Source organism: Orcinus orca, chromosome 7, assembly GCF_937001465.1.
Source record: "Orcinus orca chromosome 7, mOrcOrc1.1, whole genome shotgun sequence".
Taxonomy (NCBI): domain Eukaryota; kingdom Metazoa; phylum Chordata; class Mammalia; order Artiodactyla; family Delphinidae; genus Orcinus; species Orcinus orca.
The window spans coordinates 64,967,956-64,995,327 of NC_064565.1; the positions used below are offsets into that span (position 1 = coordinate 64,967,956).

Sequence of the window (27,372 nt, forward strand, 5' to 3'; positions counted from 1 at the left end):
GTACAACTTTCCACAACTGAACCAGGAGGAATGAGAAAATATAAACAGACCAATCACAAGTAATGAAATTGAAACTGTAATTTAAAATCTTCGAAAAAACAAAAGTCCAGGACCAGATGGTTTCACAGGTGAATTCTATCAAACATTTAAAGAAGAGCTAACACCTATCTTTTTTAAGCCCTTCCAAAAAATTGCAGAGGGAGGAACACTCCCAAACTCATTCTACGAGGCCACCATCACCCTGATACCAAAATCAGACAAAGATATCACAAAAAAAGAAAATCACAGACCAATATCACTGATGAGGATAACAAAATACTAGCAAACAGAATCCAACAGCACATTAAAAGGATCATATACCATGATCAAGTGGGATTTATCCCAGGAATGCAAGGATTCTTCTGTATACACAAATCAATCAATATGATACACAATTTTAACAAATTAAAAAATAAAAACCATACGATCATCCTAACAGATGTAGGAAACGCTTCTGACAAAATTCAACACCCATTTATGATAAAAACTCTCCAGGAAGTGGGCAGAGAGGGAACCTACCTCAATATAATAAAGGCCATATACAACAAACCCACAGCAAACATCTTTCTCAATGGTGAAAAACTGAAAGCATTTCCTCTAAGAACAGGAATAAGACAAAGATGTCTACTCTTGCCACTATTATTCAACATAGTTTTGGAAGTCCTAGCCATGGCAATCAGAGAAGAAAAAGAAATAAAAGGAATCCAAACTGGAAAAGAAGAAGTAAACCTGTCACTGTTTGCAGATGACATGACACTATACATCAAAAATCCTAAAGATGCCACCAGAAAACTACTAGAGCTAATCAATGAATCTGGTAAAGTTGCAGGATACAAAATTAATGCACAGAAATCTCTTGCATTCCCATACACTAACAACAAAAGATCAGAAAAAGAATTAAGGAAACAATCCCATTTACCATCACAACAAAAAGAATTAAATACCTAGGAATAAACCTACCTAAAGAGACAAAAGACCTGTACTCAGAAAACTATAAAACACTGATGACAGAAATCAAAGATGACACAAACAGGTGGAGAAGTATACCATGTTCCTGGATTGGAAGAATCAATATTATGAAAATGACTATACTACCCAAAGTAATCTACAGATTCAATGCAATTCCTATCAAATTAGCAATGGCATTCTTCACAGAATTAGAACAAGAAATTTTACAATTTGTATGGAAGCACAAAAGACCCAGAATAGTCAAAACAATCTTGAGACAGAAAAAACAGAGCTGGAGGAATCAGGCTCCCCAACTTCAGACTATACTTCAAAGCTACAGTAATCAAGAGAGTATGGTACTGGCACAAAAACAGAAATATAGATCAATAGTACAGGATAGAAAGCCCAGAGATAAACCCATGCACCTATGGTCACCTAATCTATGACAAAGGGGGCAAGAATAAACAATGGAGGAAAAATAGCCTCTTCAATAAGTGGTCCTGGCAGGGAGATCAGCTTGGTGCTTTGTGACCACCTAGAGGGATGGGATAGGGAGGGTGGGAGGGAGTCACAAGAGCAAGGAGATATGGGGATATATGTATATGTATTGCTGATTCACTTTGTTATAAAGCAGAAACTTAACACACCATTGTAAAGCAATTATACTCCAATAAAGATGTTAAAAAAAAAAAGTGGTGCTGGGAAAACTGAACAGCTACATGTAAGAGGATGAAATTAGAACACTCCCTAACACCATACACAAAAATAAACTCAAAATGGATTAAAGACCTAAATGTAAGACCAGACACTAAAAAACTCTTAGAGGAATACATAGGAAAAACACTCTTTGATAAACCACAGCAAGATCTTTTATTTATTTATTTTTGTGGTACGCGGGCCTCTCACCACTGTGGCCTCTCCCGTTGAGGAGCACAAGCTCCAGACGCGCAGGCCCAGCAGCCATGGCCCACGGGCCCAGCCGCTCCGCGGCACGTGGGATACTCCCGGACCTGGGCACGAACCCGCGTCCCCTGCATCGGCAGGCGGACGCCCAACCACTGCGCCACCAGGGAAGCCTGCAAGATCTTTATTGACCCACCTCCTAGAGTAATGAAAATAAAAACAAAAATATACAAATGGGACCTAATGAACTTAAAAGTTTTTGCACAGCAAAGGAAACCATAAACAAGATAAAAAGACAACCCTCAGAATTGGAGGAAATATTTGCAAACAAAGCAATGGACAAAGGATTAATCTGCAATATATATAAACAGCTCATGGAGCTCAATATCAAGAAAAACAACACAATCAAAAAGGCAGAAGACCTAAATAGACATTTCTCCAAAGAAGACATACAGATGGCCAGGAGGCACATGAAAATATGCTCAACATCACTAGTTATTAGAGAAATGCAAATCAAAACTACAATGAGGTATCACCTCACACTGGTCAGAATGGCCACCATCAAAAAATCTACAAACAGTAAATGCTGGAGAGGGTGTGGAGAAAAGGGAACCCTCTTGCACTGTTGGTGGGAATGTAAATTGATACAGCCACTATGGAGAACAGTATGGAGGTTCCTTAAAAAGCTAAAAATAGAACTACCATATGACCCAGCAGTCCCACTACTGGGCGTATACCCTGAGAAAACCATAATTCAAAATGACACATGTACCCCAATGTTCATTGCAGCACTATTTACAATAGCCAGGACATGGAATCAACCTAAATGTCCAACGACAGATGAATGGATAAAGAAGATGTGGTACATATATACAATGGAGTATTACTCAGGCATAAAAAGGAATGAAATTGGGTCATTTATAGAGATATGGCTGGACCTAGAGTTTGTCACACAGAGTGAAGTAAGTCAGAAAGAGAAAAATATCATATATTAATGCATATATGTGGAATCTAGAAAAATGGTACAGATGAACCCATTTTCAGGGCAGGAATAGAGACACAGATGTAGAGAACTGACATGTGGACACGGTGGGGGTGGGGGAGTGGCGGGGAAGGGGAGGGTGGGACGAATTGGGAGATTAGGATTGACATATATACACTACCATGTGTGAAACAGATAGCTAGTGGGAACCTGTTGTATAGCACAGGGAGCTCAGCTCGGTGCTCTGTGGTGACCTACATGGCTGGGATGGGGGTGGGGGTGGAAGGGAGGTCCAAGAGGGAGGGGATATATGTATACATATAGCTGATTCCCTTCACTTATAGCAGAAACTAACAGAACATTGTAAAGCAATTATACTCCAGTTAAAAAAAAAAAAGATGCATGGGGGGAAAAATAAATGAAAGCTCTTTAGGGGTTCTCAGTTTTTAAGATTATAAAGAAGTCCTACAGATGAAAGAGTTTAAGTTTGCCTAAAAGCAAAAGTTTAAAAGTTTACTGGTTTAGAGTGTTAATTGATAAAGAGCAAATCTTGATTTTATATGTTCTAAAGAAAATAATTATTTTAAAGTAACTTTTGACTTTGGTTTCCAAAGTCCTTGCACATTTATCATTTTGCAGTAAATGTGAGAGGTAGGCAGGCCAGAAATTATTCTTACCTAAAGTACAAAGAAATGAAGAAACAGAGTTTTAGATCACATAGCAAGTTAGTAGCAGAGCAGCAAAAAAACATAAAGTATTTTCAACTCCAGCCCAATAATTTGGCTAATTAATGCAGTTCCTCCTTACCCTACATAGGGTGATTGTGACATCCTGAAATAGAATGGTATTGCAATAGAATGCGTTACCACCTGTAGCCACTTTCACATTAAACATCTTCATTTCTTGAGCTAACTCAGTGCCCTTTACTGGAGCAGACAGCTAAGCACAGTTCAATGCTTTCCGTTCATTCAAAAACATTACTAACTTCTTTTGTAGGAGTTCTTTTTTTTTTCCTGGCTGCATTGGGTCTTCGTTGCTGCGCGCAGGCTTTCTCTAGTTGCGGGGAGTGGGGCTACTCTTTGTGGTGCGCGGGCTTCTCATTGCCGTGGCTTCTCTTGTTGTGGCCCGTGGGCCCTAGAGCAAAGGCTCAGTAGTTGTGGCGCACGGGCTTAGTTGCTCCGTGGCATATGGGATCTTCCTGGACCAGGGATCGAAATCCTGTCCCCTGCATTGGCAGGCGGATTCTTAACCACTGTGCCACCAGGGAAGTCCCTGTAGGAGTTCTTTATGTCTTCATCATTTGCTGGTAGAGCTTCTTTTTACAACTGTGGACAGCTTCTCAGGTATATCTGATAGGCTGACTTCCACTTGAGAATGAATTCCAAAGTAGTGGTCTTTCCAGGATTGTCATGATAATTCCCTGCTCAAGAACTTAACTTCCACCAGATCAAGTGTTTACTCTTCTGCTAAGTTTTCAATGCTCCCCAGATTTGGTCTCACATTTCTTGTTCAACCTTACTTCCTTTCCCTCTAGCATGCATTATCTTATGCAGGAGGGCTGTTATCCTTATACCAGCCTCATTCCCACTTCCATAAGAGCAGTTAGAATTTACTATATTTTTGCTCATTAATCCTTTAATACCCCTGGGAATTAGCTATTACTATCCTAATTTTACAGACAAGGAGCTGAGCCCAAAGATATTAATGTGACAAGCTTAAGACAACACATCTGATCAATGGTGGAGCCAACATTCAAACCCAAGTCTGTCTGGCAATGAGGGTAGTGCTCTTAGCCATTACACCAAATATATTGGTAAGTGAATTAAATTTAAATAGGCTAAATGATCCAAGATTTTGTGCTAATACTTCCTAAAAGAAAACAACTAAATGCTGTTTACAAGAGACACATCTAAAATATATGAATACAAGAAGATTAAAAGTCATAGGATAAGACCACCACTGCCCTGCACACACACATACAAGTTGGTGTAGATAAACTTTAAGACAAAAATCAGTATTAGAAAAAAGAGAGGGATATCTGATAATTATAAAATGTTCAATTAATCAGGAAAATATAATAATTTTGACATATCTGATATATAGCTTCAAAGTACAGAAAACAAAGATTAGCTGTACAAGGAAAAAGATATAAATCCATAATGATAGTGGGAGATCTTAACATACTTCAATATTTGATAAAATAATTAAATAAAATATTAGGATATAAAAGACAACAATACAGTCATTAGGTCAAATTTGTATTTGGGGAACACTGCACCCCTAAACAAGAGAGAATACAAATTATTCTTTTCAAATACAAAAGAAAACTATTTGGAACTGAATAATAATGAAAATAATGTTATTGAAACTTGAAGTTAATTGCTTATAGAGAAATTTATAGTCCTAAATGCATAGATCAGAAAAGAAACACAACAAAAGGCTGAGAAACCAATGAGCTAAGCATTCATTTCAAAAAATTAGAAAAAAAAAGGGGAAGATAGGAAATGATAAGCAATATTAACAGAAATTAATAAAAAATAAAGCATACATATAATAGGATCAACGAAGTCAAAGGTTGGTCCTTTAAAAAAGTAATAAAATTGCTAAATGCCTGGCAAACTGATTTTAAGAAAAAAGAGAGAGATAGCAAAATAACCAATGTTGGGAATAAAAAAATGGGACATTACCAAAGATCCTATAGACATTAAATGATAATAGAAGATACTACGAAAAACTTTGTCAATAAATTTGAAAATGTAAATGAAGTAGACAATGTGCTAGAAAAACACTGTTAAAAACTGAAACAAGCAGAAACAGAAAATCTGAATAGCATTAAACTACTTAATCTTTTTTTTTTTTGCGGTACGCGGGCCTCTCACTGTTGTGGCCTCTCCCGTTGCGGAGCACAGGCTCCGGATGCGCAGGCTCAGCAGCCATGGCTCATGGGCCCAGCCGCTCCGCAGCATGTGGGATCTTCCCGGACCGGGGCACGAACCCGCGTCCCCTGCATCGGCAGGCGGACTCTCAACCACTGCGCCACCAGGGAAGCCCTACTTAATCTTTTAATGAAAAACTTCCCATAAAGAAAACTTTAGGTTCAGATTGTTTCTTTGGTGAATTCTAGCAAACACTTAAGGAAGAAATAATGATCAATCTTATACAAACTCTTCCTGAGCCTTGAAAACAAAGAATTACTCACTAGCGTGTTTCATGAGGCCAGCAAAACCTGACATGTTTCTATTAGAAGAAGGAAAATAATAGACCAACCTTATTTGTAATCATAGATACAAAATATTAAACAAAATTTTAATACTACTCTATATTCAGTAATACATAAAAAGGCCAATATATCATGATCAGGTTGGGTTTATGCCAGCATTGCAAGGTTGGTTGAACAGTGGAAAACCAATCCATGTAATTTACCATACTAACAGAATAAAAGAGAAAAATCCTATGATCATCTCAACCAGTGCAGAAAAAACATCTGATAAAACTCAATATCCAATCATGATAAAAACTCTCAGCAAACTAGGATTAGAAGGGGAATTCCTTAACCTGTGAAAACGTTTGTTAAAAAACAAAACAAAACAAAAACTCAGCAACCCACTTCAAACAATGGTGAAGTGTTGAGAGATTTCCCTTTGAAATCAGGAACAACATAAAGGTGCCACTACTACTACTTCTCTTCAACACTGTACTGGAGGTCCTAGCCAATTGGCTAAAGCAAGAAAAAGAAGTACAAGGTATAAGGATGGAAAGGAAGAAATCAACTGTTACTATTCACAAATGATATAATTGTATGTAGAAGATCTAAAAGAATATACAGTAGCTAAGCCAGTGTGATACTGGCATAAGGTAGATAAACAGACCAATGGAATAGAATACAGAGCCCAGAAACAGACTAATGCTATATGGACACTTGATTTATGACAAAGGTGGCAATGTATTATAGAACAACATATTTTCAACAAGTGGTGCTGAAACAACTGGATACTCATATTGGAAAAAAAAAAAGAAACCTGATCTCTACACCATAAATAAAAATCAATTCCAGGTAAATTGTAGGTGTAAATGTGAAAGGACAAACTGTAAGGCTTCTAGAAGGTAATACAGGAGATCTATCTTTATTACACATTCACAAACGATGATATCCAAATGGCCAATAAACACACACAAAAAGGCACTTGATCTCATTAGTAACTAGGGAAACACAAATTAAAACCATAACAAGATAATAGTATATAATAGCTGAAACTAAATAGGCTGACAGTAACATGTCAGAACTCTCATATGGGAACTCTCCCATGCTGCTGGAATCAATTTTATACAATCCCTTTGGAAGAGTTTGGCATTTCATTATCTATTAAATACATGCATACTTGATGACCTAGAAATTCCACTCTTAGATGGGTATGTTACAGAAATTCATCTACATGTCCACCTAGAGACATATTCAAGAATGTTTATAGCAACCTTATCCACAGTAGTCCCAAACTGGAAACAACTCCATTAATTTTAAGTAATGAAAGTAATAAGTAATGAAAGTCAGTGCAATAAAGAAATTTGGTGCATGTTTCAGGAGTTAATTTCACTTTTTTTGTGTGCCTTATATTAGAAGAGATGTTGTAAATACAAATAAAGGCCACTCCATTTAAATTCCACATGTTATGGGTTCACACTTTGAATCTGTACTTATGGTCTCCTCTCCATGGGGATCTAGGTTATTAAGGGCCAAGTGTTCCAGGACTCAGAAGGAATAAGTTTGCAGAGATGGCCCTCCTGAATGTGATATCACTGAGGTTTTGCCTTTGGTGGGAATCTCAATGCACCACGCTTCATGTGAAACATTTGTTCCTCTTAGGTAGCATGAAACAAGTATCAGGGCACTCTGCTTGGGCTTTGCTCTTGTAAGGAGAGGGGTTAGGAAATCCTTCACCATGGTCACCTACATCACACTTATTCCATCTGATAGTATCACACAGTTTGTTTCCCACATATATGCTAACTCCTAACTAGCTAATTCTACCATGTAGATGAAGCATAGGCTTAAATACTTTTGCATCTCATAGCACATGAGTTAGTTACGTAATAGGCTCTCAACAAGTGTTTTTACTGCCTACATGTGTTTCATTACTGTACACATATTTGAAATATATATAATCAGCAGTTTTTCCACAGCTATAATGGTTTACACCAAAACTGTAATTTTGGATCACATCAAGTTTTCCATCACCCAGGAGAAAAGGCTTTCTGTTATTCTGTTGATATCGGCAAAATTTATAAATTTTGTCTCCTGAGAGTTGGCAAGAAGCATGTTCAACCTCAATATGGAAAAGACTGTGGAAGTCAGTTAACTACATTTACATTTAAGGCATGCAAATAGTATTAGACTGAGCTCTCTGGGAGTCAAGCAAAAATTAATAGATCTGTTTTATTCCAAAAAGATTCTGAGGAAGTTGTTGCTTATACAGCATTTTGGCTAGAAATCTATGAATTTTACATGATTGCAAGCAAATGTGCTAGCTGGTGTTTCAATGTTGTTCTAGAAACATCTAGATAGGGTGTGAGAAGCTCAAAGACTAGAGTTGCTGAACTCTCAGACTTGAGTTTTTTTCCTTAGAGCACTCAGCAATTTACTAGTGCTGCCCCCTTTTTTCACTCCTAGTCTATCTGAAATAGCCAATGGTTTGAAGCAGCAGCTAAACAGGAGTGGGGCTCAGTGATTCTGTAGTTAGACTGGACGTTTAACATTGAACTCTCTTTTAAGATCTGGAGATCAGGCATACAAACAAAGTCCTCTTCACTGTTGCCTGAATTGTCTCAGAACTATTAAATAGTTCTTTTCTATCAGTCAAATAACTCCTGGAATATCTTAACTCTCACAGAGACTGTGTTAGCAAGAAGGTGGCTCTTCACAAAGGAGGTGACTTCACTGGGCTTAGAATGCTTATGGCAATCCTTTCTCTTGCCATTCCCAAGACTTATCTTTTACACATTATGCAAAAAGGAACTCTACTTCTGATGGCTGAGGTCTGCAAGGCGGCTTATAAAAGTGTATCTAATCAACTGGCTGAAAACGATTGTGGAGCACTGTCCTACTGATATGCCCCTAATTTCACCAGGTGCCACTCTCCAGAAATGAAGTCAATTTGTAGATAAATGAGAAGTCTTAAGAGCAGCTGTAGGGTAATTCTATCTCTAGCAACACAAAACTTTGGCACCATTAGGGAAAGGAAGGGCGCAGCACCCAGTAACCACGGAAAGAGAACCAAGGTTGCAACTTAGCATTAGCATTTACTAGCTGCACGCCCTCGGGCAACTTAGTGTCTCGGAGTCTCAGTTTTTTCATCTGTAAAATGGAGATTGCTTACTTGAGATCTAGCATTAAGCACTGTGCCAGGCACGAAGTAGGCGACGAGAAAATGATAGCTATTCGCTCTAATGGTTATAGGCACGAATCAGTTTTGAGTTAGTTTAGTGACTCCGCAGGAAGGGAGAGCAGAGGTGGAGCAGCAGGAAAGGATGGCGTTGGTTCGCTCGTCAGGTCCCCAGCACCGCCCTTGTCTCCTGCTCCGAGGCGTTTGCTCCCGCAAGCTACTCCAGAGGCTCAGGCCACACTCGAGGAGGCCACCCAGGGCACTAGGACACCTCGGGGACGCTTGCGGTTTGACTCCCGGTCTAGCCCATCCCGGGCCGAACCAACCCCGGGACTGCTCGAACTCACCTGCTTTACAGGTGTCAGAGGTCTGGGGCGTGACCGCGGAGGCGGGCGGGTGCGGTGGGCGGGAGCTGAGACTATGAAGCTCCAGGCGCATGGCACCCGCCGCCCAGTCGCCGCGGTGGCTGCCGGGATGCGCCGCAACGAATGGTCGCGCCGGGCGCAGCTTTGAGTGACCTTTCACCCGCGCCCAGCGGTCCCGGGCGGCGGCACAAGGCGGAAGCCATGGCGGAGGCGGTGGCTGCGGCTGCGGCGGGCGGGACGGGCGCGGACGCGGGCTCCGGTTCTGCAGCGGACAGGGAGCGGGACCGCGCCGGGCGGAGGCTGCGGGTTCTTTCGGGCCATCTGCTGGGCCGGCCCCAGGAGGCTTTGAGTACCAATGAGTGCAAAGCGCGGAGAGCGGCGGCAGCCGCGGCCGCCACGGCGGCGCCCACTGCCACTCCCGCCGCGCAGGAGTCGGGCACCATCCCCAAGAAGCGGTGAGTAGCGGCTCTGTGGAGCGAGCTGCCGGTGAGGGACCAGTCCGGGCCTGTGCTGCGGGAGGGCACCGGCGAGATGGGAAGGGAGGTGACACGGGTGGGTGGAAGGCATTCGGGTTCCAGAAAGTGCGGACCATCTCGTTTTTAAGAGAGCGTGGATGAGACCCTGGACTCTCAGGAAGGGGGACGGATGAAATGGTGGATTTTGGTCACTGTTTGAGAGTAGTAGACCTGAAGAACTCTTATTGGGGAAGGCTTTCAGGGGACCCTTTTTCTTGGATTCATAATGCGAGAAATTCATTCTCTGTATGGAATTAATACTTTGGAAGCCAAGGTCTTGGAATAAATAGAAGGGGTTTTATTGTGATCCTCTAAAAAAATTTAGGTTCGTACCAAATGATGGATCTCTTCTAATTCGCTCAAGCTTCGGTGCGGGGAGAAGTGGTTTCTGGAAGAAGGTGCTGCTGACTGGTTTCTGTGGGGTAGATTTCTGCTTGCTTAGGGACATGGTCTTTGACTTTGAGGGAGGAAATCGAGGGGTGGGTTAGAAGCAATAAACAGCAGACACTAGTTAGTGATTTAGGGTGTGGTGGTAGCTACTGAGCTCTGGTGTAACCAGAAGGTGAAAGATCCTTGTCTGTGGTTGAGGTTGTTTGTAAGACATCTTGACTACGACTTTTTGGCGAAATGTTAAGCTCTGATGGAAGCCACAAGGAAAAGCTATTTTTTGAGTTGTGGTTTTGTCAGCATGGATAAACTTTTAAAGTGGAAAAAAAAGTTGCTAATGTTTAATGTGTACTTTCAGTGTGCCAGAGATTGTGCTAAATCTGTGATTTTTTTTACTCCTTTTCAAACTATGAGATAGGTGCAGTTATCTCTCATTTTACAGATGAAAAAATAAACAAGATTTAGAAGCCTGCTGCAGGATTGGCAGGTACACTGTGTGGCAGGTTAGATTTCGAAAGTGCGTCAAGTTGACTTTAGGGCCAAATTCTTGAGCAGTACTGCTTCCAATGAATTCATTCATTAATTCAACATTCATGAGTCCTTCCTTCAATACATGCTCACTGTACTAAGAATAGAGAGATTTTAAAATGCAGTATTTACTCCTAAGGAACTGATAGCCTAGTAAAGTAATGTTATAACACAGTGAGATAAGAAACTTAGCTGATAACCATAGCAAATAGTCACTTAACCCAGATTTGGGTATTTATTTGTTAGGGCAAAGGCTTTCCACAGTAAGGATTGCCTGAGTAAATCTTGAAGGTTGTATTGGAAGGAGCCTGCCAAAGGAGAAGAGCTTTTTTTTTTTTTTGGCTGCGTTGGGTCTTTGTTGCTGCGTGTGGGCTTTTCTCTAGTTGTGGCGAGAGGGCTACTCATCGTTGCGGTGCGCGGTCTTCTCATTGCGGTGGCTTCCCTTGTTGCGGAGCACGGGCTCTAGGCACGCGGGCTCAGTAGTTGTGGCGCATGGGCTTAGTTGCTCCGCGATATGTGGGATCTTCCTGTACCAGGGATTGAACCTGTGTCCCCTGCATTGGCAGGCGGATTCTTAACCACTGCACCACCAGGGAAGTCCAGAGAAAAGCATTCTTGGTGGAAAAACTGTGTTCACAGGTAAAGCAGTGAGAGGTTGAATTGCTAAGAGTTAAGTGTTGCAGGAGGAGGTGAGAATGACTTGGGATGAGGGTTGGAGATGTGGTCTTGTTTGCAGGATTTTATGTGGGGTAAAACATAATTACATTTACCTTTTAGAAAGGTCACATTGAGGATTGAGTTGAAGGTTTAAACAGCTGAACATATAGTTTCTGGAAACATAGATCTGAGTTTGAATTTCTCCTTCACAATTCCAGCTGCATGACTTTGGGCAAGTCACTTAACCTCTCTCAGAGCTTTAGACCCCTCATCTTTGAAAATGAGGACAATAATTACTGCTTTGCATTGTTGCTGTGAGAATTGGAAAATATAAAGTGATCAAGCGCTTAGTGCAATGCCTGTTTCATAACCCCTCAACAAATGGGAGATGCAGTTTTGATTGAGTCCAGAGACAGGGAGACCATTTAGAAGACTATTATCCTAGTGAGAAATGCTGTGATTCTGAACTAGGGCATAATGTTTGAAAAAGTATTAGGAGATAAATTTTCCATAACTTGGTTACAGAGTGGTGGGGGAGGAAGGAATTAAGAATCACATCTTGGCCTCTGGCTTCATTTGAAGTTATATTAGCTGTGACTGGATTTAAAGCTTTTAATTTTTCTAATGGCTTAATGTACATTTATGTCCATTCATTTGTGTGCATCTGTGTGATTGTACATTTATATGCAAGTTCACACTCTCAGAGCTAAGTAGGTAGGACAGGTGTTCCTTAAGGCTGGTTTTAGGGGCCTTTGTCTGTAGCATTTGGAGAAAAATAGTAATGTTTGGAAGGCACATTGGGGTAATGGATGAGGCTTCTCATGGCTGAAGGTGACTGGTCTGGGAGGCCTTCTGTGGCTGTTCCATGGACTGAAGTCCCAACTGTATGTAATCTATGCTATCAGTGGCTCTGGTCTTTCATTCAGGATTATGTGTGGCTAGTGGTAAAATTTAATCCTGTACAACTGTTTTAAAGTTTGAATCAAAATATGAGGGAACACAAAAACTTGTATTCGATGGAACATCAGAAGCTTCTTCACAGAGTGATCTACTGCTTAGCTGGGGCTCAGTTTGCCAGCACCAGAGTTGAGCCTAAAGGGAAGGCAAGTGATGGAGCAGGAAGGAGCCAGTGTGTATATCTAGTAAAGTGTTAGTGTGACTATATGTCATTATTTTGGAAGCATTTGGTGATGTGTATTATTCGTATAATTCCTTCTTTTTTATTACCCTGGATGATGTCATTGGTTGTAATTCTTTTATCTCATGACTGATTATCATCATGGAATTGGAGGAGTAACTTCTTGAAACTCCATGCTTTTATTCCTCTTACAGAGTAGTCATGCATGTTAATTTACTCAACATTTATAGAGTAGTTGCTTTATGACATACTGTCTTAGGTTCTTAGGTATTGGAGGTAAAGAGATGATAATAGTCCTTGGCCTCAAAGAATTCAGTATAGAAAGGGAGATGCACATGCCAGTACATTTTGAGTAGAGTCAATGTAGATACAGGTATAGATGCAGCACAAAGGAAAGAAAGAGTGATATACTTTGTCTAGGGGGTCAGGGAAAGCTTTCTGAAGATGGTTTAAAAATATGGATGATAGTGTGGTAGGTTGATTGGAAGGTGAGGGGAGTTTGTATTCCAGACAGAAGTTATAGCATATGGCAAAGCAGGGGGCCGTGAAAGTGCATCTTGTATTTGGGTAACTAAATAATTCAGTATTGGTAGAGGTGGGAGTAAAGTGAAAAGAGGAGGGCATAAGCAGGTCATGGAGGCCTTTGGCCTGTAGTTCATCAGTCCATTCATTCTTTCACTCGTTTATGTGTGAATGTTTGCTTACTATGCAACACATAACTGAACAAAAACTGCCGTTATTGGGCTTCCTTGGTGGCGCAGTGGTTGAGAGTCCACCTGCCGATGCAGGGGACACGGGTTCGTGCCCCGGTCCGGGAAGATCCCACATGCCGCAGAGTGGCTGGGCCCGTGAGCCATGGCCACTGAGCCTGCACGTCCGGAGCCTGTGCTCCGCAACGGGAGAGGCCACAACAGTGAGAGGCCCGCGTACCGCAAAAAAACAAAACAAACAACAACAAAAAAAACCCTGCCATTATGGACGTACATTCTAATTGGAGTGGAGATAGTGAACAGACAAGTAACACAGTATGTCAGATGATGGTAAGTATGATGAATAAAAATGAAGCAATGTAGGAGGATAGATGATGGAGAGCCCTTGAAGGAATTAAGCCAGGAAGGGACATGATCAGATTGGGTTTGGGTTTGAGAGCAGTCACTTTGGCTACAGTGTTCGGAATGGATTGGAGAAGGATGAAGACGGATATAGGAAGATCCGTTCGGGGAGGCTGTTGTAGCAGAACAGGTGAGAAATAATGAAGGATTAAACCAAGATGATGGCAGTGAGAATAGAGAGGAAAGGATGGATTTGCATTTTGGAAGTTAGTGCATTAGGTGATATTTAAAACCTGTTACACTTGTCACATGGTCTCCTATGAGTTGGTTCTAATTACTTCTGTCCAGGAACATATATTCTCATTATTTGAAGTTGCAGAGTAGAGTTTTGAGGATGATGGTTTACTTTTGGACCTCTGTTTTCCTTTAAGTGCATGTTACTCCATGAACAATTTCTTTTTGCTCTTGCTTCTGAATGGAGTTTTAGATTCCTAAAAATCATAATAAATGTCAACTAAATATGTGACATTTTTATGCCTTGGTTTTGGATTTTTTCAGTTTTTTTGTTTTAAGTTACTGTAATGTTATGAAAAAGAGAAGGAAAAAAGCCCTTGTTCACATCTGTCTCTCCATACTGATAACCACTTCTCCAGTTGTAATTTTGGCTCCAACTTCTTTGTGGTTTGCGTTAGTCAAAACTGTTCTATGGCAGTTTTTACAGAGGTTATAAACTCTTATGTTTCAGATCAAAAGAATATCTGATTAAGAAAGCTATTAATTACTTAATTTACTTGCCCATACTGTTACTTATACACACCATTCTTTAAAAAATAATGTATTATTTAACACCTACCAGAAACCTTGGTAGATATTTTCCAGAAGGAAAAACCTGAGTTAACCTCTTGTAAATGTTTCCCAGGAGGACATCTGAAGCCTGTAAGAGCTGATGCATTTCTGCAACAAGGTTATTTGCACAAGTGACCTGACGTATGATTTAACGTCATTTGGCAAAATTAGAGCTTATTTTAGTAGTTATGCTGAATGAAATACTTAGCCTGCATTGAGTTCCTAGCTAGGAATTCTAGTAATAGTAGTAATAGGAGTTTTAATTTGATTAAGTCCTAATATACCAGGTACTCTGCTGAGGCTTTACGTACATTATCTCATTTAATTTTCAGAGTAGCTCTGAAAAGGAGGTGACACTGTATGTATGTTATGGGTGAGGAAGTAGAGGCTTAGAGTAGTTAACTTGTCTAAAGTCATGCAGTTACGAAATAAAAGAGACAGCATTTCAACTCTGATCTGTCTTCCTCCAGAGGCTGCATTTCTTCCCCTATGCGATATTACTGCACTTGATGTTGTTCTCTAGGGGAAATTACCTACTTGGTTGTCATCAAGCTGTTTTCTTTGTCATCCAAGTTGCAAATCTTTTGTTATTGAATAGATCATGATCATATACAGTGTCATAATTAAGAGAACATTAGTTTATATTGTACTTATTATATAAATTATAAAATATATGATCCTGTCAAAATGAAATTCATAATATATACAATGGAATATTACTCAGCCATAAAAAGAAACAAAATTGAGTTATTTGTAGTGAGGTGGATGGACCTAGAGTCTGTCATACAGAGTGAAGTAAGTCAGAAAGAGAAAAACAAATACCGTATGCTAACACATATATATGGAATCTAAAAAAAAAAAATGGTTCTGAAGAACCTAGGGGCAGGACAGGAATAAAGATGCAGACATAGAGAATGGACTTGAGGACACAGGGCAGGGGAAGGGTAAGCTGGGACGAAGTGAGAGAGTGGCATGGACATATATACACTACCAAATGTAAAATAGACAGCTAGTGGGGAGCAGCCGCATAGCACAGGGAGATCAGCTCGGTGCTTTATGTCCACCTAGAGGGGTGGGATAGGGAGGGTGGGAGGGAGACGCAAGAGGGAGGAGTTATGGGGATATATGTATATGTATGGCTGATTCACTTTGTTATAAAGCAGAAACTAACACAACATTGTAAAACAATTATACTCCAATAAAGGTGTCTAAAAAAAAAGAAAGTATTATGCATTGTTTAAAATGATAGACCAACCTGTTTCCTTTTGTGAGTGAATTTTGCCATTTGACTTGTGAGAGAAAATGGTGTCGAGAATAAAAGGGAAAGAGGAGGAGGAGGACTGTGGAAGACGCCAGATCAGAGGAGAAAGGAGGAGAGGAGAAGAAGTAATGGGGGATTTACTGCCTGGGTGTAAATTAACTATCTTTGGACTGTAAATGAATAAGAAACCCTGAAGACTTAATCTCCATATTTGGTATCATACTTCTCTTAGATTGGAAGTATCATTTAGAGATGGACCACATCTTCTGTAAATAGACTTCATTATGTCAGGAAGTTTCTACTATAGAGCCATCTACCTTCTGGTCACTTAATAAAAATATCTACTAATAAATTAAGTGATCTCTTTTTAGGATGCAGAGTAATGGAGTGCTGTTGTAGTCAGATGAGATACTTTATGGAACCGTTTAAAAGCAAGTGCTGGGGTTCCCTGGTGGTGCAGTGGTTAAGAATTCACCTGCCAATGCAGGGGACTCAGTTTCGATCCCTGGTCCAGGAAGATCCCACATGCCGTGGAGCAACTAAGCCCGTGTGCCACAACTACTGAGCCTGTGCTCTAGAGCCTGTGTGCCACAACTACTGAAGCCTGTGCGCCTAGAGCCTGTGCTCCGCAACAAGAGAAGCCACCACAATGAGAAGCCTGCGCAGTGCAATGAAGCGTATCCCCGGCTCGCCACAACTAGAGAAAGCCTGCGTGCAGCAAGGAAGACCCAACACAGCCAGAAATAATAAATAAATAAATAAATAGCAAGTGCTAAGCAAGTATTACTCCTTTTGGTTTTATTTTCTTATTACTGAAATAAGATACTAATAATAAACTAATCTTCAACAGATTATGTTAATTTCAAATCCAAACCAAATTAAGGTATTCTAAGTAGGGTTTACTCTATTTGTTGGGCTTTAGGGGTAATATTTAGTTATACCTCTGTCCCACATCTGAGTTCAGAATCAGTTGAGAAGTAAGAGTCAGAATATAGACAGATGGAGTAAAAATGTCAGCTTTATTACCAATAAAGCTGGTTGGAGTATATGGCTTGGATCTGGGCTACCTAATATTTACCCTGAATTAGCTATGCTCAGTCACAGGCAGTGCTGGACCACAGATTTCCTCTGCAAGGGCAGAGTTGGCTCTGGGAAACCTCATACATGGCACTGAGAGTCTAGAGTATAACCTCTCCATAGCCGATAGATTGGAGAGAGAGAAAAACAGCTGACCCCACGTGCTTAGTGCCTCCTCTCAGAAGCCACTAACCAGGTAAGTCACTCTTCCCATGAGAAAGAGTGAATGTGTGAGGGCTGGGGAGAGGCCAGGACTGTTACCTTTCTGAAGTCCCTCCACGTGGGAAACTGGAGGCTGGAGAATGGAGGTTTTGCTGGAATGTTTTTGGAGAAATTAAGGGAAAGGGCTGAAAACTTTTTGGTAAATAAACAGTCTTCCACCTTTATCATTTGCATGTATTATCCACGTTGCCTACTGAATATATTATAGTTTCCTTGGTAGGGCAGTTAGCGTCCTCCAGGAGGATCTGTCTAAATCAGCCTTTCCAAGCTGTCTCTTATTTCCTTGATACCTACTGTGTACTCTAGCTACATACCAGAATTATTGCTGTTACCAGAACATGGTCTTCCCTTCCCCTTTTCTTTTTTTTGATATGTTAGTGTGTCTCAAAGTATAGTACACATAGCACTGATGGTCCTGAGGTAATTTGGGGTGGTACAAACCTTATTTGGATAGTTATAAATGTTTGTATATATACTTATTTTTGTTAACCTTTATTGAACTCTTACAAATTTATTATAAAAGTAAATGCGTAAATCTGACGTTTACAGCTTACTTTTTTTTTAAATTTTATTTTTGGCTGCATTGGGTCTTCGTTGCTGTGCGTGGGCTTTCCCTAGTTGCGGCGAGCGGGGTCTGCTCTTTGTTGTGGTGCATGGGCTTTGCATTGCAGTGGCTTCTCTTGCCGCGGAGCATGGGCTCTAGGTGCGCGGACTTCAGCAGTTGCAGCACACGGGCTTAGTAGTTGTGGCACGCAGGCCCTAGAGCACGCAGGCTTCAGTAGTTGTGGTGTGTGGGCTCAGTAGTTGTGGTACGCGGGCCCTAGGGTGCACAGGCTTCAGTAGTTGTGGCGTGCGGGCTCAGTAGTTGTGGCTTACAGGCTCTAGAGTGTAGGCTCAGTAGTTGTGGTGCACGGGCTTAGTTGCTCCGCGGCATGTGGAATCTTCTTGGACCAGGAATCGAACCTGTGTCTCCGGCGTTGGCAGGCAGATTCTTAACCACTGTGCCACCAGGGAAGTCCCTTTGCTTAGCTTTCTTAAAAGAAAAACATTAATGTCTGACTTTGATTCTCTTCTCTCAAGCATTCGTATATTTAATTCTAGGTCTTTCTGTAGTTAAAATATGCTTACTCATTAAGGAAGGCTGTTAACATTCTAGGTAACTGCAGTTACTTTTGACAAGGGAGTTTTGCCTCTTGAGTGAGATCATCTTAACACTCACTAAGAAAAATACTGTGTTGTAAATAATATTTGGCCTTGCCAGCATATCTCAAGTTACTAACCAGAGATTTGGGTCAGGATGCTGACCGGATTCTTGTCAGTAACTTTACTGGGACTCTCCAAACTCTATTTATAGTTGCCATGTCAGCCACCTCATAGCACCAAGTGGGGAGCGTTCATGTATTTCAGGACCTTGTAATCAAGTAATACGAATTATTTAATTTTTATATTCACAGTTTGCAACCACAGATTATGTGGTTGGATTTTTCATTTCTTCTAAAGATGTTTGAACTTAATAGGAATCCAGCATCAGGGATATTAAAATGACACCCACTTGAATTCTATTCTGCTGTCAACTCATATTTTATAAATTACTGTCCACTAGAGCTTTCTGTGATGATGGAAATGCTCTGTGGTCTTCACTGTCCAATACGGTAGCCACTAAGCACATGTGGCCATTAAGCACTTGAAATTAAGGGGCCATTAAGCGGCTAGTGTGACTGAGGAGCTGAGTTTTAAATTTTGTATACTTTTAATTAATTTAAATTTAAGTAGGCACATATGGCTAGTGACACTATGTTAGCACAGCTATAGTTTGAAACTTAACTCATTATCTATCTTTTCTTGTTCCCAAATGAAGTTACTGTTCTGAGTTTTCTTATTTCTCTAAATATTAGCACCAGTTCTGTAGTCACATCCTTCAGCCCTTACTCTTGAACGTCTTTCCATTTTTTTTTTCTTTTTTCCAACTTTTAAAAATTGAAGGATAATTGACTTAACAATGCTATATTAGTTTCAGGTGTACAACGTAATTATTTGATATTTTTATGCATTACAAAATGATCACCATGTTAAGTCTACTTATCATCTGTTACCATACAAAATTATTACAATATTACTGACTTATAATCCTTAATTGTACATTACATCTCCATAACTTAATTTTTTTTAATAACTGGAAGTTTGTATTTCTTAATCTCCCTCACCTATTTCACTCATCCCCCGCAACCCCCTTCCCTCTGGCAACCACTATCAGTTTGTTCTCTGTATTAATGAGTCTCATTTTTTAAATTTTATGTTTGTCGTTTGTTTTTTAGATTCTACATATAAGTGAAATCATGCAGTATTTGTCTTTCTCAGTCTGACTTATTTCACTTAGCATAATACCCTTTAGGTCCATCCATGTCGTCACAAATGGCAAGATTTCATTCTTTTTTATGGCAAGTAATATTCCATTGTGTGTGTGCCATATATTTTCCTTATCTGTTCACCTATTGATAGACACTTAGGTTGCTTCCATATCTTGGCTTTTGTAAATAATGCTGCAATGAACATAGGGGTGCATATATCTTGGATCATATGGTGGTTCAATTTTTAGTTTTTTGAGGAACCTCCATACTGCTCTCCATAGTGCTGCCCAATTTACATTCCCACCAACAATGCACAAGGGTTCCCTTTTCTCTGCATCCTCACCAGTGCTTGTTCATTGTCCTTTTGATAATAACCATTCTGACAGTTGTGATGTGATAACTCATTGTAGTTTTGATTTGCATTTCCCTCATGATTTGTGATATTGAGCATCTTTTTATGTGTCTGTTGGACATCTGTATGTTTTCTTTGGAAAAATATCTATTCAGGTTCTCTGCCAATTTTTAAATTGGGTTGTTTGGGGCTTTTTGATGTTGAATTGTGAATTCTTTGTGTAGTTTGGATGTTGACCCTTATTGGATATATTGTTTGCAGATATTTTCTCCCGTTCAGTAGGCAGTTGTTGATAGTTCTTTCACTGTGCAAAAGCTTTTTAGTTTGATGTAGTCTCATTTGTTTATTTTTGCTTGTTTCTCTTGCCTGAGGAGACATATCCAAAAAAGTATTAAGACTGTTGTCAAAGAGTGTACTGCCTGTTTTTTTCTAGGAGTTTCATAGTTTGAGGTCTTAAATTTAAGTCTTTAACCCTTTTTGAATTTATTTTTGTATGTGGTGTGAGAATATAGTCCAGGCAGATTCTTTTGCAAGTTGCTATTCAGTTTTTCCAGCACTATTTATTGAAGGGACTGTTTTTTCTCGCCTCCTCTGTCATAGATTAATTGAACATATAAGTGTGGGTTCATCTCTGGGCTCTCTGTTCTGTTTCGTTGATCCATGTGTATGTTTTGGTACCAGTACCATACTGTTTTGATTACTGCAGTTTGAAATCAAGGAGTGTAATATCTCTGGCTGTGTTCTTTCTCAAGTAGAGAAAGGTGCTTTTGGCTATTTGGGGTCTTTTGTGTTTCCATACAAATTTTAGAATTATTTGTTTTAGTGTGAAAAATGCAATTGGTATTTTGATAGGGATTGCATTGAATCTGTATATTGCATTGGGTAGTGTGATTGTTTTAACAATATTACTTCTTTCAATCCATGAGCACAGTGTATCTTTCCATTTGTTTGAGTCATCTTCAGTTTCTTTCATCATTGTATTATAGTTTTAAAGTACAAGTCTGTTACCCCTTTTGTTAGGTTTATTCCTAGGTATTTATTCTTTTTAAAAATTAATTAATTTATATTTATTTATTTTTTTGGCTGTGTTGGGTGTTCGTTTGTGTGCGAGGGCTTTCTTTAGTTGTGGCAAGCGGGGGCCACTCTTCATCGCGGTGCACGGGCCTCTCACTATCGCGGCCTCTCTTGTTGCGGAGCACAGGCTCTAGATGCGCAGGCTCAGTAGTTGTGGCTCATGGGCCTAGTTGCTCTGCAGCATGTGGGATCTTCCCAGACCAGGGCTCGAACCCGTGTCCCCTGCATTGGCAGGCAGGTTCTCAACCACTGCGCCACAAGGGAAGCCCTATTTATTCTTTTTGACGTAGTTTTAAATGGGTTTGTTTTCTTAATTTCTCTGATAGTTCGTTATTAGTGTATAGAAGTGCAACATATTTCTGTATATTAATTTTGTATCCTGAAACTTTTCAGAATTTATTGATGATTTCTAGTAGTTTTTTGGTGGCATCTGTAGTATTTTCTATATGTAGTATCATGTTATCTGTAAACAGTGACAGTTTTACTTCTTCCTTTCCAATTTGGATTCTTTTTCTTGCCTGATTGCTGTGGCTAATACTTCCAATACTGTGTTGAATAAAAGTGGTGAGAGTGGGCATCCTTGTCCTGTTCCTGATCTTAGAGGAACGCTTTCAGCTTTTCATCATTGAGTATGATGTTGGCTGTGGGTTTGTCATTTGTGGCGTTTATTATGTTGAGGTATGTTCCCTCTATACCCACTTTTTGAGAATTTTTCATCATAAATGGATATTGAATTTTATCAGTAGTTTTTTGTGAATCTATTGAGATGATTGTGTGATTTTTATTCTTCAGTTTGTTAGTGTGGTGTATGTGGAAAATCAACTATCCTTGTGTCCCTGGGATAAATCCTTCTTGATCATGCTGTGTGATCCTTTTAATGTATTAATATATTTGGTTTGCTAATATTTTGTTGAGGATTTTTGCATCTATGTTCATCAGTGATATTGGCCTGTAATTTTTGTTTGTTTGTTTGTGGTGTCTTTGTGTGTTTTTGGTGTCAGGGTGATTTTGGCCTTGTAGAATGAGTTCAGAAGTGTTCCTTCCTCTTCAATTTTTTGGAATAGCTTCAGAAGGATAGGTATTACTATTCTTTAAATTTTGGGTAGAATTCACCTGTGAAGCTGTCTGGTCTTGGACTTATTGTTTGTTGGGAGATTTTGTTTTGTTTTGTTTTAGCTACTGGTTCAATTTCATTACTAGTAACCAGTCTGTTCATATTTTCTATTTCTTCCTTAGTCAGTCCTGGGAGATTGTGTTTCTAGAAGTTTATCTGTTTCTTCTAGGTTGGTCAATTTGTTGGTGTATAGTTGTTTGTAGTAAACTCTTTTTATCCTTTGTATTTCTATGGTATTGATTGTAACCTCTTCTTTTTCATTTCTGATTTTATTTAATTGGGCCCTCTCTCTTTTTTTTTTTCTTGAGTCTGGCTAAAGGTTTATCAATTTTATCTTTTCAGAGAACCGGCTCTTAGTTTTATTGTTCTTTTCTATTGCTTTTTACTCTATTTCATTTATTTCCACTCTGATCTTTATTATTTCTTTTGTTCTACTAACTTTGGGTTTTGTTCTTTTTCTGGCTCCTTTAGATGTAAGGTTAGATTGTTGATTTGAGATTTTTCCTGTTTCCTGAGGTAAGCATGTATTGCTATAAATTTCCCTCTTAGAAATACTTTTGCTGCATTCCATAGATTTTGGATCATTGTGTTTCCATTTTCACTTATCTCCAGGTATTTTTTGATTTTCTCTTTGAGTTCTTCAGTGACTCATTGATTGTTTGGTAGCATGTTGTTTATACTCCACATGTTTGTGTTTTTTGCAGTTACTTTCTTGTAGCTGCTTTCTAGTCTCATAACATTGTGGTTGGAAAAGATGCTTCATATGATTTCAATATTCTTAAATTTATTGAGACCTGTTTTGGCCTGGCATGTGGTCTATCCTGGAAAATGTTCTGTGTGCACTTGAAAAGAATCTGTATTCTGCTGTTTTGGATGGAATGTTCTGTATAGGTATTAATTCAGTCTGGTCTAATGTGTTGTTTAAGACCAGTGTTTCCTTATTGATTGTCTGGATGATCTGTCCATTGATGTAAGTGAGGTGTTAAAGTCACCCACTGTTACTGTGTTGCTGTCAATTTCTCTTTTTATGTCTATTAATATTTGTTTTATGTCTTTAGGTGCTCCTATGTTGGGTGTATATATATTTACAATTGTTATTTTTTTGGTTGGATCGATCCCTTTATCATTATGTAATATCCTTCTTTCTCTCTTTTTGTTTTAAAGTCTATTTTGTCTGTTGTAAGTATTGCTACCCTGGCTTTCTTTTCATATTCATTTGCATGCAATGCCTTTTTCATACCCTCACTTTCAGTCTGTGTGTGTCTTTAGATCTGAAGTGAGCCTCTTGTAGGCAGCATATATATGGGTCTTGGCTTTTTTTCTACTCAGCCATTCTATATCTTTTGAATGGAGTATTTAAAGTAATTATTGATAGGTATGTACTTGTTGCCATTTTGTTCATTGTTTTGGGGGTGTTTTTGGTGGTTCTTTTTCTGTTTTTTGGTTTCTTCTTTTGCTCTTCTCCCTTGTGATCTGATGATTATCTTTAGTGTTATTTTGGATTCCTATCTCTTTTTTGTGTGTGTATCTATTAAAGAGTTTTGGTTTGTGGTAACCGTGAGGTTTATATATAGCAATCATATATACTTGGTTATTTTAAGTTGTTGATCCCTTAAGTTCAAATGCATTTTAACAATCCTGCGTTTTTACACCCTCCCCCATGTTCACTATTTGTGACATCATATTTTACATTCTTTTGTGGATGCACGCTTATTGTGGATACAGATGATTTTTCCTACTTTTGTCTTTTAACCTTCCTACTAGCTTTATAAGCAGTTGATCCATTACCTTTACTGTATATTTTGCCTGTGCCAATGAGATTTTTCCTTTTGTTCTTTTCTTTTTAATAAATTTATTTATTTATTTTTGGCTGTGTTGGGTCTTCGTTGCACGCTGGCTTTCTCTAGTTGTGGAGGGTGGGGGCTACTCTTTGTTGTGGTGTGCAGGCTTCTCATTGCAGTGGCTTCTCTTGTCACAGAGTATGGGCACTAGGTGTGCGGGCTTCAGTAGTTGCATCACGCGGGCTCAGTAGTTGTGGCTTGTGGGCTCTAGTGCGCAGGCTTAGTAGTTGTGGCACACAGGCTTAGTTGGTCCGCAGCATGTGGTATCTTCTTGGACCAGGGCTTGAACCCGTGTCCCCTGCATTGGCAGTTGGATTCTTAACCACTGTGCCGCTAGGGAAGCCCCTCCTTTTGTACTTTTAGTATTTATTTTTCTTCTTTTTTTCATTTTTTTTTTCTGGCTATGCTGTGTGGCATGTAGGATCTTAGTTCCCCAACTAGGGATTGAACCCATACCCCCTGCAGTGGAAGCACAGAGTCTTAACCACTGCACCACCAGGGACGTCCCAGTACTTTTCATATTTCTAGTTGTGGCCTTTCATTTTCTGCTTAGAGAAGTCCCTTTAACATTTCTTATAAAGGGGTTTCATGGTGCTGAACTCCTTTAGCTTTTGCTTGTTAGTAAAGTTTTTAGTCTCTCCTTCAAATCTGAATGAAATCCTTCCCAGGGAGGTATTCTTGGTCTAGGTTTTTCCCTTTTATTTCTTTAAATATATTGTGCCACTTCCTTCTGGCCTGCAGAGTTTCTGCTGAAAAGTCAGCTGATAGCTTTATGGGAGTTCCCTTGTCAGTAATTTGTTGCTTTCCCCTAGCTGTTTTTAATATTCTCTCTTTATCTTTAATTTTTGCCATTTTAATTACAGTGTGTCTTGGTGTAGTCCTCTTTGGGTTGATCCTGTTTGGGACTATCTGTGCTTCCTGAACCTGAATGTTTGTTTCCTTTCCCAGATTAGGGAAGTTTTCAGCTATTATGTCTTCAACTATGTTCTCTGCCCCTTTCTCTCTTCTGGGACACCTATAATGAGATGTTAGCACACTTGACGTTCTAGAGGTCTTTTAAACTATACTCATTTTTAAAAAAATTATTTTTTCTTTTTTCTATTAAGCTTAGGTGATTTCCACTGCTCTGTTTTCCAGTTTGCTGATCTGTTCCTCTGTATCATGTAGTCTGCTGTGGATTTGAGTGTATTTTAAGATCTTGGTTATTGTATTCTTCATCTCCGGTTCTTTATGTTTTCCATCTCTTTGTTAAACTTTTCACTGTGTTCATCCATTCTTCTCCTGAGTTCTTTGAGCATATATATGATCATTACCTTGGACTCTACTGGGGAGATTGCTTATTTCCACTTTGCTTAGTTCTTCTTTTGGGGTTTTGATTTGTTCCTTTGTTTGGAACATATTCCCTGTTTCCTTTATCTGCCTCATTCCTGGTGTGTCTGGCTCTGTGGCCTGGGGAATCCTGGGGCTGGTGCTTGTCCACTGTGGGCGGGTCTGGACCTGGTCTGGTGGTGGTAGTGGTCGGTTCCCTGGGCAGCTGACTGTGGGGCTGGGGGGGTCTTGGGTGCCTGCCCACTGGTGGGCGAATAAGCCCCAAGTGCTAATATGCTAGAGGGAGGACTCCAGAATGGCACTTTCCCGTACTTTGTTTTCATACTGTAGAATGAGCTCCCCAAAATGTCTGCACCAGTATCTGTCCCCAGGGGGAGTCCCAGTTGCCTCCTGCCTCTCCTGGGAGGCTTGCCAAGATCAGCAAGCGGGTCTGACCCAGGCTCCTTTCAAATTACTGCCTGTGTGCTGGGACTAAGAGTGTGTGAGATTTTGCACGCACCCTTTGAGAGTGGAGTCTCTGTTTCCTCCAGCTCTCCCATATGCAGGCCCCACTGGCTTTCAATGCCAGCCATTCTGGGGCCTCATCTTCCCAGTGCAGGACCCCAGGCTAGGAGGTCCGGTGTGGGCCTCAAACCCCTCACTCCTTGGGGAGAACTTCTCCATGGATTCCGTTATCGTTCTGTTTGTGGGTTGCCTATCTGAGGATGTGGGTTTTGAGTGTACCATGTCTCTGCCTCTTCTACCAATCATGTGGTTCCTTCTTTATATCTTTAGTTGTGGAAAACCTTTTCTGCATCTTCAGGTGATTCTCATAGATCATCGCTCTGTAAATAGTTATAATCTTGGTGTGCCTGTGGGCGGAGGCGAGCCCAGCGTCTTCCTACTCTGCCATCTTGGCCATGCCCCTCTTTTCATTCTTTTAACATTGAACTCTCTTTTGAATTATTCAAATTAATTCTATGATCCCTCTGCTGCTTTTGTACATGTTTGTCTTGTGTGATCCTCACAATTACCCATTTATAGATTAGTAACTGAAGTTCATAGACACTTGCCAGGTAATAGTCACTTGTTACCTAGTAAGAGTAGAGCTTAGATTTGAGTCCAGACCTTTTCTCTCAAGTCTAGAGCTTTTTCCTTTATACTATACTGATATAACCAAGTCGTATTCATTTTTTCTTCACAATCTTTCTCACATTCACTTTGTGCACTAAACAGGTATTTATCAGTCATTTGTGTTCTAGGTGCTTAGGTTGTATCAGTGAACAAAATGGACAAAGATTTTGCCCTCATGGAGCTTATGTTCTAATGAGTGAAATGGGTAATTATTTATTATGTTCGGTTAAATTGTTAAGTTTCTTAGAAGGTGGTAAGTGCTGTGGAAAAAAGAAAACGTGGAGCAGAGTAAGGAGGTAGGTTCAGATTTTAAACAGGATGTTATTGGAGAACATGGCATTTGAACAGATATTTGAAGATGACAGAATTTAGCTGTATTCATATCTAATTAAATGAGTATTCCAGGCAGAAGAATAGTCAGGTGAAGTTTCAAAGGGGTGAGGAGATGGCTAAAGAGTATCCAACTGATTTAGGGTGCAGGCACCCTAAGGGGAGGCGCACACGTGTCATATTAGGAGGGTAACAATGAGACTGGTGTAGCTGGAGTGAAGTCATAACCTCCTACCCCCAACCACTGTTTAAAGTCTGTACCTTTAAAATCTCAGCTTCTAATTTACCTGTCTCTTCTGTTCTAGGCAAGGTCTCTTATTCACATCACATTTTCTTTCTTTTTTTTTTTTTTTTTTGTGGTACACGGGCCTCTCACTGTTGTGGCCTCTCCCGTTGTGGAGCACAGGCTCTGGACGCGCAGGCTCAGCGGCCATGGCTCACGGGCCCAGCCGCTCCGCGGCATGTGGGATCTTCCTGGACTGGGGCACGAACCCGTGTCCCCTGCATCGGCAGGGGGACTCTCAACCACTGCGCCATCAGGGAAGCCCCCACATCACATTTTCTAACTTCCACA

The 27,372-nt window shown here is 40.0% G+C and overlaps 1 protein-coding gene and 1 long non-coding RNA gene across 3 annotated transcripts in view; one reads left to right on the forward strand and one right to left on the reverse strand.

The window, feature by feature from the left end:
• The window catches only part of LOC117200508 (uncharacterized), a 250,081-nt gene that overhangs the window by 91,508 nt on the left and 131,201 nt on the right, over positions 1-27,372 (reverse strand). The window lies entirely within an intron of this gene.
• AGPS (alkylglycerone phosphate synthase) overlaps positions 9,676-27,372 on the forward strand; it is a 238,069-nt gene continuing 220,372 nt past the window's right edge. For both annotated transcript variants that reach the window (XM_004267360.3, XM_049712035.1), the window contains exon 1: positions 9,676-10,069. In XM_004267360.3, coding sequence (XP_004267408.1) covers positions 9,738-10,069 — 332 coding nt within the window. In that variant the 5' untranslated portion in view covers positions 9,676-9,737. The remainder of the gene's footprint in view (positions 10,070-27,372) is intronic.